At 43.3% G+C, this 15,756-nt stretch overlaps 1 protein-coding gene across 1 annotated transcript in view; it reads right to left on the reverse strand.

The window, feature by feature from the left end:
• Positions 1-15,756, reverse strand: part of MTMR6 (myotubularin related protein 6) — a 592,867-nt gene that overhangs the window by 497,535 nt on the left and 79,576 nt on the right. The window contains exon 4 of the mRNA XM_085621606.1: positions 8,669-8,698. Within this exon, the coding sequence (XP_085477732.1) occupies positions 8,669-8,698 (30 nt within the window). The remainder of the gene's footprint in view (positions 1-8,668; positions 8,699-15,756) is intronic.

The raw sequence follows: 15,756 nt of genomic DNA on the forward strand, positions 1-15,756 counted from the left end.
ATCTAAATACAGTATTAGCATCAGCAGAAGATTGCGGTCGCGTGAGTTATAGTTGCCTGCACTAACTATAACGGGGGAATTTCATTGTTTTTTTATCAGTAAAATTTCCAGCTAACTATAACATGTGTGAAACCTATAGTTTTTTCACTGAATTTGCAAGGTTTTTTAAATGCTAATTCCTAACTATAAAGTGTGAAACCTATGGTTTTTTCAGTGAATTTGTACGGTTTTTTAAATGCTAAGTTACTTTACGCCATTCGTGGATTGCGCGCCCACTTAACGCAGTTCGTTCCGTGCGCGCACGTTGCGCTTCGCGCACCGTGCGTGCACAGTGAGCACGCGGTGCGCTTCGCGCACCGCGCGCCCACTTTACGCAGTTAGTGCCGTGCACGCACGGTGGGCACGCGGTGCGCTACGCGCACCGCGTGCCCACGTTACGCTAGATGGGCCATGTACGCACGATGCGCTTCGCGCACCGTGCGCACATGGAGGACATATGATGCGCTTCGTTGTGAAAGGTAATATTTTAATTTTTCACAGGTGTAATATGCCATGCACAAATGGTGCACTTCGGGCACCATTTGCACATGGGGTGGGGAGAGTTTGGATATTTTTTTTTTTTTATTAATTTTTACCGTACGCGTACGTTAAGCGTAATCGGCGAAATTATCGAAAAATTTAAAATTCCGTTTTTTACCTTGGGGGATCTTTGAGGACTCCCTCAACATGGCTAGGTGCTTAGGAGCTGTCTAAACAGCCCCTTTACATGTTTTTGGCCTTTGTTTTTTAACCCACTCTCAGAGTGCGAGAGAGAAAATGGCGGCCGCTACTTCCTGGTTTCGACCGATTCGAATGTTTACTAAGATCTAACAGCCAATCAGAATCGCGCTCGCGCACGTCACCGAACGCGTACGGTAAGCGCACCGTAAGCGCACCGTAAGCTGGCTCAGATATATATATTGATTTAAAGGCCATTTTCTCAGAATCTACTGAACAGATTTACACCAAACCTACAAAAGGCACTTCCTTGACCTGTAGACTACCTCTCTGCCAAATTTCAAGGAACTCTGTTCAGCCGTTCGGGCTGTAGCTGTGTCTAAAGTCCTATGGAAAAATGCATGGGAAAAACGCGTTTTGGGACCCCCCTTTTATCTCAGCCCCCGCTTGACGAATCCCCCCGACACTTTCAGGGTAGGAGCGGAGCGTAGCGCCCCATTAGTTTTGAAAATTTCGCGAGGATTCGTCGACCGGCGCCAAAGTTATTCAAAATAGAATGTTGCGGTTTTCCCATGGAAACAGGGTCCTAACTATAACTACCTACTGGCGACCGCCAGTAGGTAATATATATATATATATATATGTATTACCTACTGGCGGTCGCCAGTAGGTAGTTATAGTTAGGACCCCTTTTCCATAGGAAAACCTCAACATTCTATTTTGAATAACTTTGGCGCCGGTCGATGAATCCTCGCGAATTTCTCAAAATAGGTGGGGCGCTACGCTCCGCTCCTACCCTGAAAGTCTCGGGGGGATCCGTCAAGCGGGGGCTGAGATAAAAGGGGGGTCCCAAAACGCGTTTTCCCCATGCATTTTTCCATAGGACCTTTAGAACGAGCTACAGCCCGAACGGCTGAACAGAATTACTCGAAATTTGGCAGAAAGGTAGTCCCTAGGTCAAGGAAGTGCCTTTTGTAGGTTTGGTGTAAATCTGTTCAGTAGATTCTGAGAAAATAGCCTTTAAATCAATATATATATCTGAGCCCGCTTACGGTACGCTTACCGTACGCTTACCGTAAGCGTACGGTGGCGTGCGCGAGCGCGATTCTGATTGGCTCTTAGATCTTAGTAAACATTCGAATCGGCCGAAACCAGGAAGCGGCGGCCGCCATTTTGTGTATTTCACTCAGAAAAAAAAGAGTGAAAACACGAAAAGGGGGCAATGAGGAGAGTTACAGACCCCCTTACATTTGTGAGGGGGTCAAAGAAGGACTGTAAAGTACAAAGAAAACATTTATTGATTTTAAAAAAAATCACGGGGTACGCGTACGGTAAGCTTACGGTAAGCGTACGGTAGAAAAAAAAAAAAAAAAAAAATGAAAATCAGATTTAAGTGTTTAGATATTAGGGGGCTCTAAAAAGAGCCGTTGTGTTTATGAAATGATTTTTTAGTGGTACCTACAAGTAAGTACCGATGCAGAGTCTAAGGTTCAAGAGGAAGACTCTGTTCCCTTCATCATTGAAGTGCACACCATCTCCTCTATAAATGTCTTGCATGTCATAACGCAAGTTGTTGTGGTAAATGGCACCCATACCATAGTCACGGAGGAAAGCAGAAACAGATTTGTTGACGTGCTTTCTTGCTTTGTCATCGCACCGCGTGCCCACCGTGCGTGCACGGCACTAACTGCGTAAAGTGGGCGCGCGGTGCGCGAAGCGCACCGTGCGCGCACGGAACGAACTGCGTTAAGTGGGCGCGCACGCCACGAATGGCGTAAAGTAACTTAGCATTTAAAAAACCGTACAAATTCACTGAAAAAACCATAGGTTTCACACACGTTATAGTTAGGAATTAGCATTTAAAAAACCTTGCAAATTCACTGAAAAAACCATAGGTTTCACACATGTTATAGTTAGCGGAAATTTTACTGATAAAAAACCAATGAAATTCCCCCGTTATAGTTAGTGCAGGCAACTATAACTCACGCGACCGCAATCTTCTGCTGATGACATATGTGTCTTTATGAAAAAAAAATATTTGTAATATATGTATAGCTAAAAATGTATGGAAGAAGACATGGGCAAATAAGTGTCTAAATACAGTATTAGCATCAGCAGAGGATTGCGGTCGCGTGAGTTATAGTTGCCTGCACTAACTATAACGGGGGAATTTCATTGGTTTTTTATCAGTAAAATTTCCGCTAACTATAACATGTGTGAAACCTATGGTTTTTTCAGTGAATATATATATATATATATATACTTTGTTTCGTTTTGAGCCGAGGGATCAGATGCTCGAGGTCCGTCATGCCCATCCTCTGAAAACCGTGAGACTGTCGTCATTGGGCGGCCCAGGATTGCTTGGGGAGACGCTTGGAATTCGCCATACGTCTCCTGTCTTGGCTACAGTGTGAACGGGATGGTCGAAAGTTGGGGACCCGAGGCTGTTTGGCCCAGCATTTCCCGCGAGTTCCACTGCTGCAACCGGGCATTTGCCATCACGCTGCACTGTGGGATCTGCAGTCTGGACATCGAACTGTGGAGACACTTTACCAGCAAAGAGGTTGCAGGTGAGCCCTTTATCACATGGCAGGAGGGGCCTATTTTAGAAACCTACCAGTGCACTCGCTATTGGAACTGAGGCATTTGAAGAAGGCGTCAAGCCGAAACCGGTCATGCCGTTTGTTCTACAATAAACAGCTAACCCCCCCCCTGGTGTCCTCTACTCTTCTATGCAAGGAGGGAGAGGGAGGTGTGTGGTATATATATATATATATATATATATATAATCTACTGGCGGTCGCCAGTAGATAGTTATAGTTAGGATCGTGTTTCCATAGGAAATCCGCAACATTCTATTTGGAATAACTTTGGCGCCGATTGACGAATCCTCGCGAAATTTTCAAAATATGTGGGGCGCTCCGCTCCGCTCCTTCCCTGAAAATGTCGGGGGGATTCGTCAAGCGGGGGCTGAGAAAAAGGGGGGGTCCCAAAACACGTTTTACCCATGCATTTTTCCATAGGACCTTTAGTCCAAGCTACAGCCCGAACGGCTGAACAGAATTACTTGAAATTTGGCAGAGAGGTAGTCCTCAGTTCAGGGATGTGCCTTTTGCAGGTCTGGTGTAAATCTGTTCATTAGTTCCTGAGAAAATTGCAGTTAAAAGCATATATATATCTATAAGCGCGCACCGTGCGCGTACGGTAAGGATACCGTACGCGCACGGTGACGTGCGCGAGCGCGATTCTGATTGGTTGTTAGATGTCAGTAAACATTCGAATCGGTCGAAATCAGGAAGTGTCGGCCGCCATTTTGTCTCTCGCAGTCTGAGGCAATGAAAAACAAAGGGGGAAAACGTGAGAAGGGGGCAGGATGGACGGGTCCTGACCCCCTAGCCTTTGTCAGGGGGTCACTGAAGGACCCCCAAGGGTAAAAAAAAAAATTATTTTTTTTGCGAAAAATCGCGGGGTGCGCGAACCGTACGCGCACGGCACGAGCAACGCATCGTGAGCGCTTGGTGTGCGAAGCGCACCAAGCGCCCACAGCGCGCGCATGGTGCGCGAAGCGCTTCGTGCGCGTACGGTGGGCGCACGGTGAAAAATCTCAAAAAATAAAAATATTAATAAATACATAACTTAGCATTTAAAAAACCGTACAAATTCACTTAAAAAACCATAGGTTTCACACACGTTATAGTTAGGAATTAGCATTTAAAAAACCTTGCAACTTCACTTAAAAAACCATAGGTTTCACACATGTTATAGTTAGCTGGACATTTCACTCGTGAAAAACCATTGAAATTCCCCCGTTATAGTTAGTGCAGGCAACTATAACTCACGCGACCGCAATCCTCTGCTGATGACGTCAGATATTACATCACTGTATTCAGACACTTATTTACCCATGTCTTCTTCCACTTTACGTAGTTAGTGTCGTGCACGCACGGTGGGCACGCGGTGCGCGTGCCCACGTTACGCTAGATGGGCCATGTACGCACGATGCGCTTCGCGCACCGTGCGCACATGGAGGACATATGATGCACTTCGTTTTGAAAGGTAATATTTTAATTTTTCGTAATTTTTAGAAGCCATGCACAAATGGTGCCCTTCGGGCACCATTTGCACACGGGGTGGAGAGAGTGTGGATAATTTTTTTTTAATTTTTTTTTTTTTTAAATATTATAGTTTATCTCATCTGTTATAAGCCATGCACAATTGGTGGCCTTCGTCCACCAATTGCACACGGGGTGGGGAGAGTGTGGATAATTTTTTTTTATATATAATTTTTTACCGTACGCGTACGGTAAGCGTAATCGGCAAAATTAGCGAAAAAAAAAAAATCCGTTTTTGGCCTTGGGGGATCTTTGGGGACTCCCTCAACATGGCTATGTGTGTGGGAGCTGTCTAAACAGCCCCTTTACATGTTTTTGTGCTTTGTATTTTCATCATCACTCTCAGTGCGAGAGAGAAAATGGCGGCCGCCGCTTCCTGGTTTCGGCCGATTCGAATGTTTACTAAGATCTAAGAGCCAATCTGAATCGCGCTCGCGCACGCCACCGTACGCGTACGGTAAGCGTACCGTAAGCGCACCGTAAGCTGGCTCAGATATATATATTGATTTAAAGGCTATTTTCTCAGAATCTACTGAACAGATTTACACCAAACCTACAAAAGGCACTTCCTTGACCTGAGGACTACCTCTCTGCCAAATTTCAAGTAATTCTGTTCAGCCGTTCGGGCTGTAGCCCTGTCTAAAGGTCCTATGGAAAAATGCATGGGAAAAACGCGTTTTGGGACCCCCCTTTTATCTCAGCCCCCGCTTGACGAATCCCCCCGAGACTTTCAGGGTAGGAGCGGAGCGTAGCGCCCCACCTATTTTGAAAAATTTGCGAGGATTCGTCGACCGGCGCCAGCACGGGGCTCTAAGCATTGACCCAGTCTCGAGGTGCAGGGGAGTGAGTCAGTCGAACCCCATTCACAGTTCTGGCATCATTCTTCTTGCCGACGCGTTTCGAATTTACTTTCTTCTTCATGGGCTGATGATGGCAGAATTCAGCACCTACCAGGTAAAGTCTCCATTTATGCATGATAGCGCGCCCGGACTGACTCACTCCCCTGCACCTCGAGACTGGGGCAATGCTTGGAGCCCCGTGCTGATGTTTGAGTGCTCCTCATGCAAACGAAAACCCAAGCCTGAGCCAGGAAAATATATATATATATATATATATATATATATATATATATATATATTTACTTACATGTGCCTAGCCATAGGATTTGAAAGCTTGCTTTTCTGTTCGGAATTGTTGTAAACATTCTGTATTTTCCATCGAGGACCATTCATTTCGATACGAAATGTGTGTTAATCAAATAATTGATAAATGCTCAACTTAAATGCTTATGCAAATACATTCAAGTTATTTAATAATTTCTGCTAAAGCATATCATTGTTAACCATTATGTCACGTTTTGTTTTCTCTCGAAGAATATTGTTTAGCAATACGAAATAGCTTAAAGGGCATCACTTCATATCGATTGTTTATCCTAACAGATGTTAGCATCCGATCAAACATTATAAAGTGAATGTAGAGAGCTAGAAGTAGAGAAGAGATATTTCATGGCAGCGCTCTCAGGACAGGATGGGGACAACTTAAGCACCCAGTTTAACTGAAGGTTACTGAGAGCTAAGTAGCCTTCTCTGGCTGCCCCAGTGGCTGTGTTTGTTCTCCAATACACACAGCTGCTTTGAGACGGAAATAGCAGTCTTACTGTTCAGGAAGGAACAAGAGTCTTTTTGTTCCTTTGAAACTCAAGACAGGATTGTTATAACTAATCTGCTACAGCTAGTATAGTACCTATGAGCCGAAAACCATGTTAGAATATTTCATTTACTACTTTAGTGTTTTAAATGATGTCTTATCTTTAGATTTAGTAGGTGGTTTAGTTCTGTTGATGTGGGTGAGCCAACCATTCTTTCTGGCTGCAGAGTTGACTCTACTGGATCATCTACATGAGTTAGTGGTGGCTGTTTTGAGGGTCCCATACGTGCTCCATGCGCTTCTGCAAGACATTTAGCTGTATTCTTTTTTGTCCTGTAATGCAGATCATGCAAATCATACTAAATTTTTCTTATAACTGGAATGGTGTGCCATGTCACTGCTACTGAATTTGTTTTTGTAGTATCCCTTTACAGATTTTATTTTTTGTGACTCTGGACATTAAAAGAGTTTTTTTCCAAAAAGCTAATCATTGTGAGCCACACATTCCTCCATCAGAGTCTCCAGCTACTTTTCACTAAATTTAACTTTTCTGGCTCCAACGTTTTTTGCAGAATCTTTTCTGGCCATGTTTGAAAAATGCAAAGAGGCACTCAAACAGTTTCAAACTTTGTTCAGGGAACAACATCTGCCTTTCTGAGAGTTACAGAGGTCTAAACAAAGCATGTGTTAACGCACAACCTTAATGTGATGTTATTAAGCAGTTTCCAAATGTGACTTTTGCAATTTGCGATTCCTAAATACCGATTCACAATTTCCTAAATTGGCATTAGGAATCGCAAAACTGCGAATGCAAATCATACGGATTTGCAAATTGAGGAAGTGTAACTATGATACATTAAGACTACCGATTCCAAAATGCAATTTGGTTAACAGCGCAATTTGCAATTTGGTATTCCTGATCCAAGGGCCACATGTACAAACAATTTTAGAATGTGCAAACAGGTTAGCGACCCGTTTGCGCATGATAAAATTGTCATGGCCATGTACCAACACAATTTTACGAGTCGCAAAAGAATTGCGACTCGCAAAAAAGTGTTTAAAGACTCGCTATTTGGAAGGGGCGTTCCCTTCCAAATAGCGAGTCTCAAACCCATGTACTAATGTTTTGCGACCGAAATTGCGGTCGCAAAACACTTGCAATTACCACCTACTTCAAGTAGGTGGTATTGCACTCGCAAATGGGAAGGGGTCCTCTTCCTCTTTGCAAATGCATGCAAAATTATTTTTTGCAGGCAGGCAGTGGGCTGCATTTAAAAAAATACTGCTTTATTTAAAAGCAGTCCCAGACATGGTGGTCTGCTGACCCCAGCAGGCCACCATCCCTGTGAGGGCCTGTCATTCCCAATGGGCTCGCAAATTGCAAGAGGCTCATTAATATTAATGAGCATCGCAATTTGCGACTCCATTGGGAATTGAAAACAGTGTTAAACACACTGTTGTACATTTGATTTTGCGCCTCGCAATTTGGCACAAAATCAAACGGTCGTACATCTGGCCCTACATCCCCTAATGGACTATTTTGAAGACACCTTGGTAGGCTGACTGCACCGTTCTAGCGACAGACGCCAACCTAAGTTTCAAATTCAATGGTGGAACGAATATGACTGCTTCATGGCTCAAAAAACCAAAACCAACAAAGCAGTGGAAGGATAGCACAATACCTTCCAAGCCACATGAGGCCGAAGCCACCCTAATCTATTCAAATTGCTAGAAATCCTACAAAAAGAACAGAGCTACCAAGAACTTAGAATAGAAAGCTCTGTTAGCCAAATTAAGCCTAAAATATCTAGAAAGACCAATGAAATGTAAAATATTATACAATTCGAAAAATAGCTCTTTATAAATAACAAAGGACTACACTACTGTGCAGCCAGGGCAAAAAAACACTATAAGGCAGATAATAAAATAAATAACAATAAAATTCAATAGGACCCAAACTACACAAAACCTATATTTAAAATCAATCTATATAACAAATATTAGTTAAAAAAGATTCAATGAGATTGATAAATCAAAAAGTTTTATTATGAATGAATTTAAAACCAATAAGCATTTTGCAGCACAGACATACAAAATACAACATACAACATTTCATTTATACACACATAAAGAAATATATTTTCATAATAGCAAACATTTGCGCTCAAATTTAAGAACTAAAGTCAACTTACGGTTTGTCGTTCAACTCTATGATTCTCCTCCTGTCCAGAAAAGAGAATTTCATAAAAGTATGCAAGAATAAACTGCAAAAATATATGCAAAAAAAATACACAGAAATAATCCATAATCACAAAAAACCTGATAAGAATATTTTAAGCAAACCTAGCTCCTGGAACTCAGAAAACTGAAAGGAAATTTAAAAGTAATGTTGGTTAAAATTTAACTAAAATAGTTTCCGTTCAGAACACATTAAACAAATAAGGAAAACGTTCAACTTCTACTCAAATTCCTGTAAAAAACCATAACATACCCACCTTCACATAACATACTGCTCAAATACAAACAATACAAACGAAATAACAATGCTTTAAAACATTATTCATATATTAGCAATACCTTGGGAAAGTAAGTGCACTACACAAACTACAATAAGGCCTACGAAACTAAAATAAATAACACAATTTAACACTAAAACACACAACCATTACAAACTTACACACTACTTTACACTTACTACACCTACCTATGCACATAAATCCCCCACTAGTAGCTCAAAATTGGACTACCTTATCCATAGAACAGCAGCAGGAAAAGTGCGACCAGCGGGTAAAAAAAATCACCTAACGCCAGGTGCTTTTAAAACGTAAGTTACTGCTAAATACAGTGTCCACCCTGAGGTCAGGACTCTCCAGGTCAGCGCCCAGTGTGGCCGCACCTGTCGCACCCCCCCTAAAGGCGGCCCAGCCAGTGCTTGCTTCAACCCACGGAGACTGGCCGACCAAGGCGCTATTACTTACCTTTAAGCATTATCTGTCTGATTGCCCCATTCTTCATTGAGCTGTATTGGGCACCCAACACCGTATTTGCACCCTGCACCTGGCCGTCCCTTTGCCGCTGGTGGTGTACTGTTGGTGCTGAACGGAACCTTGCCCAATACTGAACTTAACTCCAGAAGACTGGTGTTGTAAGTCAATGTTACCTATATATATTCTTCCTCCCTTATGTTAACATTGCAAAATCTGACAATTGCACTTTTGGTATTGCAAAACGTATTTAACTACAACGAAGTTCTGTAGATCTACAAAATAAATAAAACAAAGTAATATTTTTATAAATTGGTCTCGGATTTATTAATTGAGTGTGTATCTCATTTATTACCACAATGTGTACAACAAATGCTTAACACTGTCCTCTGATGAGTCTAACTGCTCACCCACACTACCGCAACAGACAGCATTAGGATTATCTACTTTAGCCTCTGTAAATCCTCTAGGGATCCACTGGACTCTCAGCACACTATACCTCTTTTTGGTATAGTATATAGAGAGCCAGTTTCCTACACCCACTGTGAACTGCAGATAACACTGGTGGGCAGGCAGGATAGAGATATGGAAATACGCGTCCTGCAAGTCTAACGCTACCATCCAGTCTTCTGGATCCAGGGCAAACAAGACCTGAGCTAGCACAAGCATCTTGAATTTCTAATTTTTGAGAAAGAGGTTGAGGGCTTGGAGGTCTACGATATGATGAAGGCCCTTATCCTTTTTAGTTAACAGAAATTAGAGTGAATAACAACCACAGCCTACTTAAGGCCCTGGAAACCTCTCTATGGCTCCCTTAGCCAAGAGGTATGACTCCTTGCGGAGCAAGGACAAATGATTCTCCATCAGCCAGTTGTAAGATGGAGGCATGGAGGGAGGGGTGGTCTCGAAGAGGAGGGAGTAGCCCCTTTGGATGATCTGCAAAACCCACCTGTCTGATGTTATGGACTGCCAGTGGTGGAGATGATGTCAGATCCTGCCACCAACTGGTAGCCCATGATCTAAAAGGGCAAGAGTAGGAAGCTTTGGAGGCTGCAGCTGCTGGGAGGGGGGTGGTGGCTGGAAAAGACCGTTGGCTATTGCCGGTAGGAACAACGCCTTCCCCTCATCTACACAGAAGCTGGGAAGCTTGGTGGCTCTGTGGGTGGGACAGGGTTGGCGCAGTTGAAAAATCCTTCCGTAGCCACGAAAGGAGTGCAAGGCAGACTGGGGATGATGTGAGGCAGCCGAAAGGCCCAGTTATTTGCCCGTAGCATGCGAGTTGTTAAAGCGCTACGGCATCGAGTCTGCCTTGTCTCCAAAGAGACGAGTGCCATACAAGGGCATGTCCATAAGGGAAGCTTGGACATCCCCCAAGAAGCCTATAATTCTCAGCTAGGCATGGTGCCTCAGGACCATGGCTGAGGAAACCGTTCTGTCCAGGTGGTTGTGTCTAAACCACAATGGATCATGAACTTTGCTGCGCTTCTCCGGTCTTTGATGGCTTGGGAGATGATTGCCCGTACCTCCTCCTCCTGCAGCAGCACTTACACAACCGTATCCCACAGCATGGAGAAATAATGGGCCAATAGACATGCAGTGTTTCCAGACCTCACAACCAGGCTAGTGGAAAAAATAATTCTTTCTTAAGGAGTCCGGCCTCTTGGATTCCCTGTCCCGGGGTGCTTTATGGAACATGCCCTGAGATGTGGAAGCTTGGACCACCAAGCTCTCTTTGGTAAGATGTTAGGTGAGGAGTTTTGGGTCCCCAGAAGTGGGGCAGTGGCAATGGGCAACCATCCTATTCACAGGAGCCCCAATGCTGGGTTTGACCTGGTTCCCAGAAGGAAGTCGGTGAGAGCCTCATCGAATGGGAGTGGGGTTCTGAAGAGGAGACTCTCAGTTGCAGCACCTTGGTCAAGAGATTAGTCTTGACAGCCACTGAGGGTAGCTGAAGGTCAAGGACCTCAGCCGCTCTCCACACCACCATAGTATTAGAAGTTCCCTCCTCTGTATCTATGGTAGGAGGAGAAAGTATGCCTGGATCTGGAGAGGTATTCAATCCGCTGGCATCACACCTCACACCAGTTCATTCTAGAATGTCCAGCACTCCTCCCACTCCTCCCCGAGGCCTCGGCGATGAAAAAAAGGTTCAGGATCTGATCTAGTAACCGAAGGTCCCGCTGGTATCGGCTGCGGCATCAGGTGACAGGGTTCCGGCTCTGTTTTGGAGTCAGGGATGATAATGGGGCGGGTGCCACGAGTGGGCATCAGCGGTGCCAGGAGCGTCGGCATCAGCGAATGTCAAAAGGGTACGACCGGTTTGGATCGGAACAATCATTAGAACCACAGGGGCCCACTTGAGCCTGAGCTGGGGAATCAGATGGGGTCCGAAGGGTCCTCAACAGGGTCGGGCTGCCCAAATAGAAGACGCAGGGCCTCATAAAACTCTTTACATTGGGCATGCGTCACTCCGGCCTCCGAATATTTGGGGAGGTGCGGAGCAAATACAGGCACAGGCTCCGCAGAACAAGGCCTCAGATGCAGATGCTCCTTCGTCACGTCGCCCAACAGATGAAGAGAAGTCGAAGAGAGATTTGACTTCTTACTCTTCTTCTTGTGCCTCTTACCTGAATGTCCTGATGATCTCGAATGGGACGAAGAAGACTTCGGACTCTCTGAAAAATCCCACGACCTTCCTCACAACTGGGACCTCGACTTCTGCAGAGTCACATGCCGGGCAGCTAGCAAAGCGTCGGGCACAACGGCTCAGCAATAGGAGCATGACTTGGTGTTGTGGCCATGCTACAGGCACTACAGACAGACAAGGTGCAGATCGGTCATCGATATCGCTGGGTGACAGGCTCCGCAGAGCTTAAAACCTGTCCTACATGATGATATCCTCAACACACCAGAAGCAAACCTCAAAAAAATGTTGACAAAAAGTCACAAAATTCCTGTCAAAAAAGGAGTGGCTCTTCTCCATATCAGCGCTGGCTGGCGCAGAAAGAAAGAAAATGACGTCAGCACACATGGGTGGCGCCTCTATAGGTACCACAATTTAAATATGGTGCGGACGCTGCTGACGAAAGACGTAGATCTGATCGACACCACCTACCAGCATGCAGTGGTACTGCTAGAAAAATCTTCAGGATGCAGTCTGGTGCCACGAAAATTCAAAGATAAGAAGTCTGTGGCTAGAAGTCTCTATCAGATTTGTCTTCCACTCATCTCAGTGGAATCATTTTGTACCATCTCATAAATAAGCACTGGCAAAGCCAAAAGGTCTTGTTAAAGCCCAAACTATTGGCACTGTCAATGTGAATGTCTTTTTGCCATATTTGGTAACCTGGCATATGTTACTGTGTCAGTGTTGTGACTCAAATAAGAACAAATGTTAAAAAGAAACACCACACTCAAACATTGAACTGCAAAAAGGAAGCAACACGGAGACAAAAATCTTAGGAGTAAGGGATTAGTCAAGTGAAACTATTTGGTTGAATTACACTGAAAGAGACAGATTACCTTTTTATAGGATAATTCAAAGGGAAACGTAAAGTTGCCACTCCGGATACAGGCACCCCCAAAAAACATGCACGTCGTACTTTTAGTATCTGCATTGTGAAATGCACAAACAGACTGCCTGCTTGCCACGTATGCTACAATGACGTGTTTACAGAAAACCCAAAGTCAGAGCTTCGTATTACAAGAAAATATGAAACTCAATCTTTCCTTTGAATTTTTGGGGAGACCTAAACAGATTTACCAAGTTGCATAGCTGTGCCGCTTAAAAACATTTACGCCTTGTTGAAAACGCATTAAAAACATTGGCAAAGATTTTCCTTTCCTTTCTTCATGTCTTTTGCATACCCACATTAGCTTGTTAGGTCTGCTTGGTTCTTGTTAACAGTTCATAAAAATTCACAGCCCACAGCAGAAATACAATCACCTACTAAGGATCATGTGTCTATGCAGATAATCTTTCTGGAAACGCTATCTCTCAGTCCGTCAGGCACAAAAGTTAAAGATATATTCAAATACACTTTCCCCATTCCTCAGCTCAATGTTCTCTTAGAAACTTTCTTGCTAACCATGCTGTTTACATCAGTTGGAACATGGTAATTGTAAATGCGACACTGCAGCAGGCCTGTTCAACTATTTAGTTACTACCAGCCTCATAAAGAATCATATCAAATCGACTAGCGTAGTGAAAACCTATAAGAAATGGATAGTTCATGTCCAAATATCTCAGAATCTGCAGCTTGAGGCACATAATTCAAACATCTGTTTGTTCAATATGACAGATTCTAATATTATATCTCAGAACAGTTTGATAAGTACTTTAGAAAATCACTTTTTGAAAGCTGTAGAACGTACTAGCTGTCCAGTATTCATATCTATGCATTATGGTAACGTAAATACATATGTAAAGGATTCATTTACTGCTACTTTGATGTGGTAGATTTACATGTGACAATGAAGGGTATCCAGTACTGCCATTATTGGGTCTTTTAAATAAATAAGCACATCTTCCACATACACAGTCACCATGTGAATTGTCAGTCCCACCTTAATATCTCAATCAGCCAGATTATTGCTCTAAAATCTGCCAAGCAGTTCTGTTGACAGGTCAAAAAACAATGACAGAAAGCAACCCTTTTGGGGATTTCTCTCCTCTTTACAGCTTTGTGAGATCTCCTGACAGTTCTCTCCAGTAAGCTATATATGAATGAATTTAACATATGCCAGATTAAAATGTATAGACCATAGTACGTGGAAGAGAAAGGCCAAGCTAATAATATTGAAAGATTTTTCCATGTCTGGGCACACAACAACATATTCATTGGTTAATTTGCTTGTTAACAGTTCTATTCCTGTTTGGCATAAAGCCACTCTAATCCCTGTGTGTCAAATCAGAAATTACCTTTACTGGTATTTTTTACCTAGGATGTGAGCACCCATATGTATCATCAGTAGCAATTGGTACAATTGGAAATGTTGAGTGTTTTTACAAGGCATTCATTTAATCACTACCATTAACTTCCTCTATGAGAGTTGCACACCATTTTCACGAGCCCTGCAGGATATGTGGTCACTAATTATTCAACTTGCTTTACAAAGAGGTCTGTGGGAACGTATTGCTCTGGGGATCGTCCCAATAGGCATCCCTTCAGTAGCTATTAGCAATTCAAATAGCCTGATCATTGCTTCTAATTTCTCTATTTCCCGGTTTAATATTGGTAGCACAATATTTTCCAATATCTCATTCATCTGAGCTTCAAGGGGATTCGAAGGCACTATTTGTGCTCTTTAAGGTAAATCTAGCAACCCATTTCATTGGTATAATGCCATTGGTTGTCTCTCGCTTTAGTAACTAGGCCAAAAGCTGCACAGTTCCAGTCCCTTCCAAGTGGAGTCACTGCTTATATTCACGACATTTCAATTTACCTCGCATCTCACGCGCTGTATAAAGTTGTCTCTTTTCAATTAAATCTAAATCACACTCTTCCAGAAATGACGGAAACTCTACTTCGAACTCCTGAATGTCATCTTGGTGGATTTCAGATAGTCATCTCTATTTCCTGCTTTATCCCATCGACGTTTCTAATGCACAATTCACTGACTGCCATATAGCCTCCCACACAGAACTGAGTGGGAAAATAAATCCTTCGTTCTCATTAAAGTCATGTTCAGTGGCGGATATTTTATGGTATAGGTATTTACATAGTGCTCTGAAAAGGCATTCTGGCATTTAACTGCACAAGATCTGGAAGAGATCGCGATGGCTCTTTTGGAGAGCCATGTTTTGAGTGTTTTCTTGAACTGGGTAAAAATGGTCACTTGACAGATGTGTAGTAGCTCATTCCATTTTTTTGCAGCCAGGTAAGAAAAAGTGTGACTGCCACTCCAGCTGGAAATGATGAGAGCATGCGTGAAAGATTTCTGCCCAGCATTGGTCAAAATCCTAAATGTTTTTATCCTGGAGATGCTAAGAAATATAAACAGGTGGCTGCCATTTGGTACATTTCTGGGGCCATGAAAAGCTTCTGGTCAATAAGGATTCCCAGGTTCTTAATTGAGAATACCAGAGCCAAGATAGCCCTGAGCTGCAATGGCCACCAGTCATTAGACCAAGAGTGGGATTGTTACACTAGAAGAAGTACTTCAGTGCTGTTGGAATTAATTTTAACATGGTTTGAGTGCATCCAGCTAGCAAGCAAACAGATATCCTTTGGTTTGAGACGTCAGTGACATTATTTGAGATGGTGGCTATATATTTGATATGATAGTACTTCAAA

Source organism: Triturus cristatus, chromosome 8, assembly GCF_964204655.1.
Source record: "Triturus cristatus chromosome 8, aTriCri1.1, whole genome shotgun sequence".
Lineage (NCBI taxonomy): Eukaryota > Metazoa > Chordata > Amphibia > Caudata > Salamandridae > Triturus > Triturus cristatus.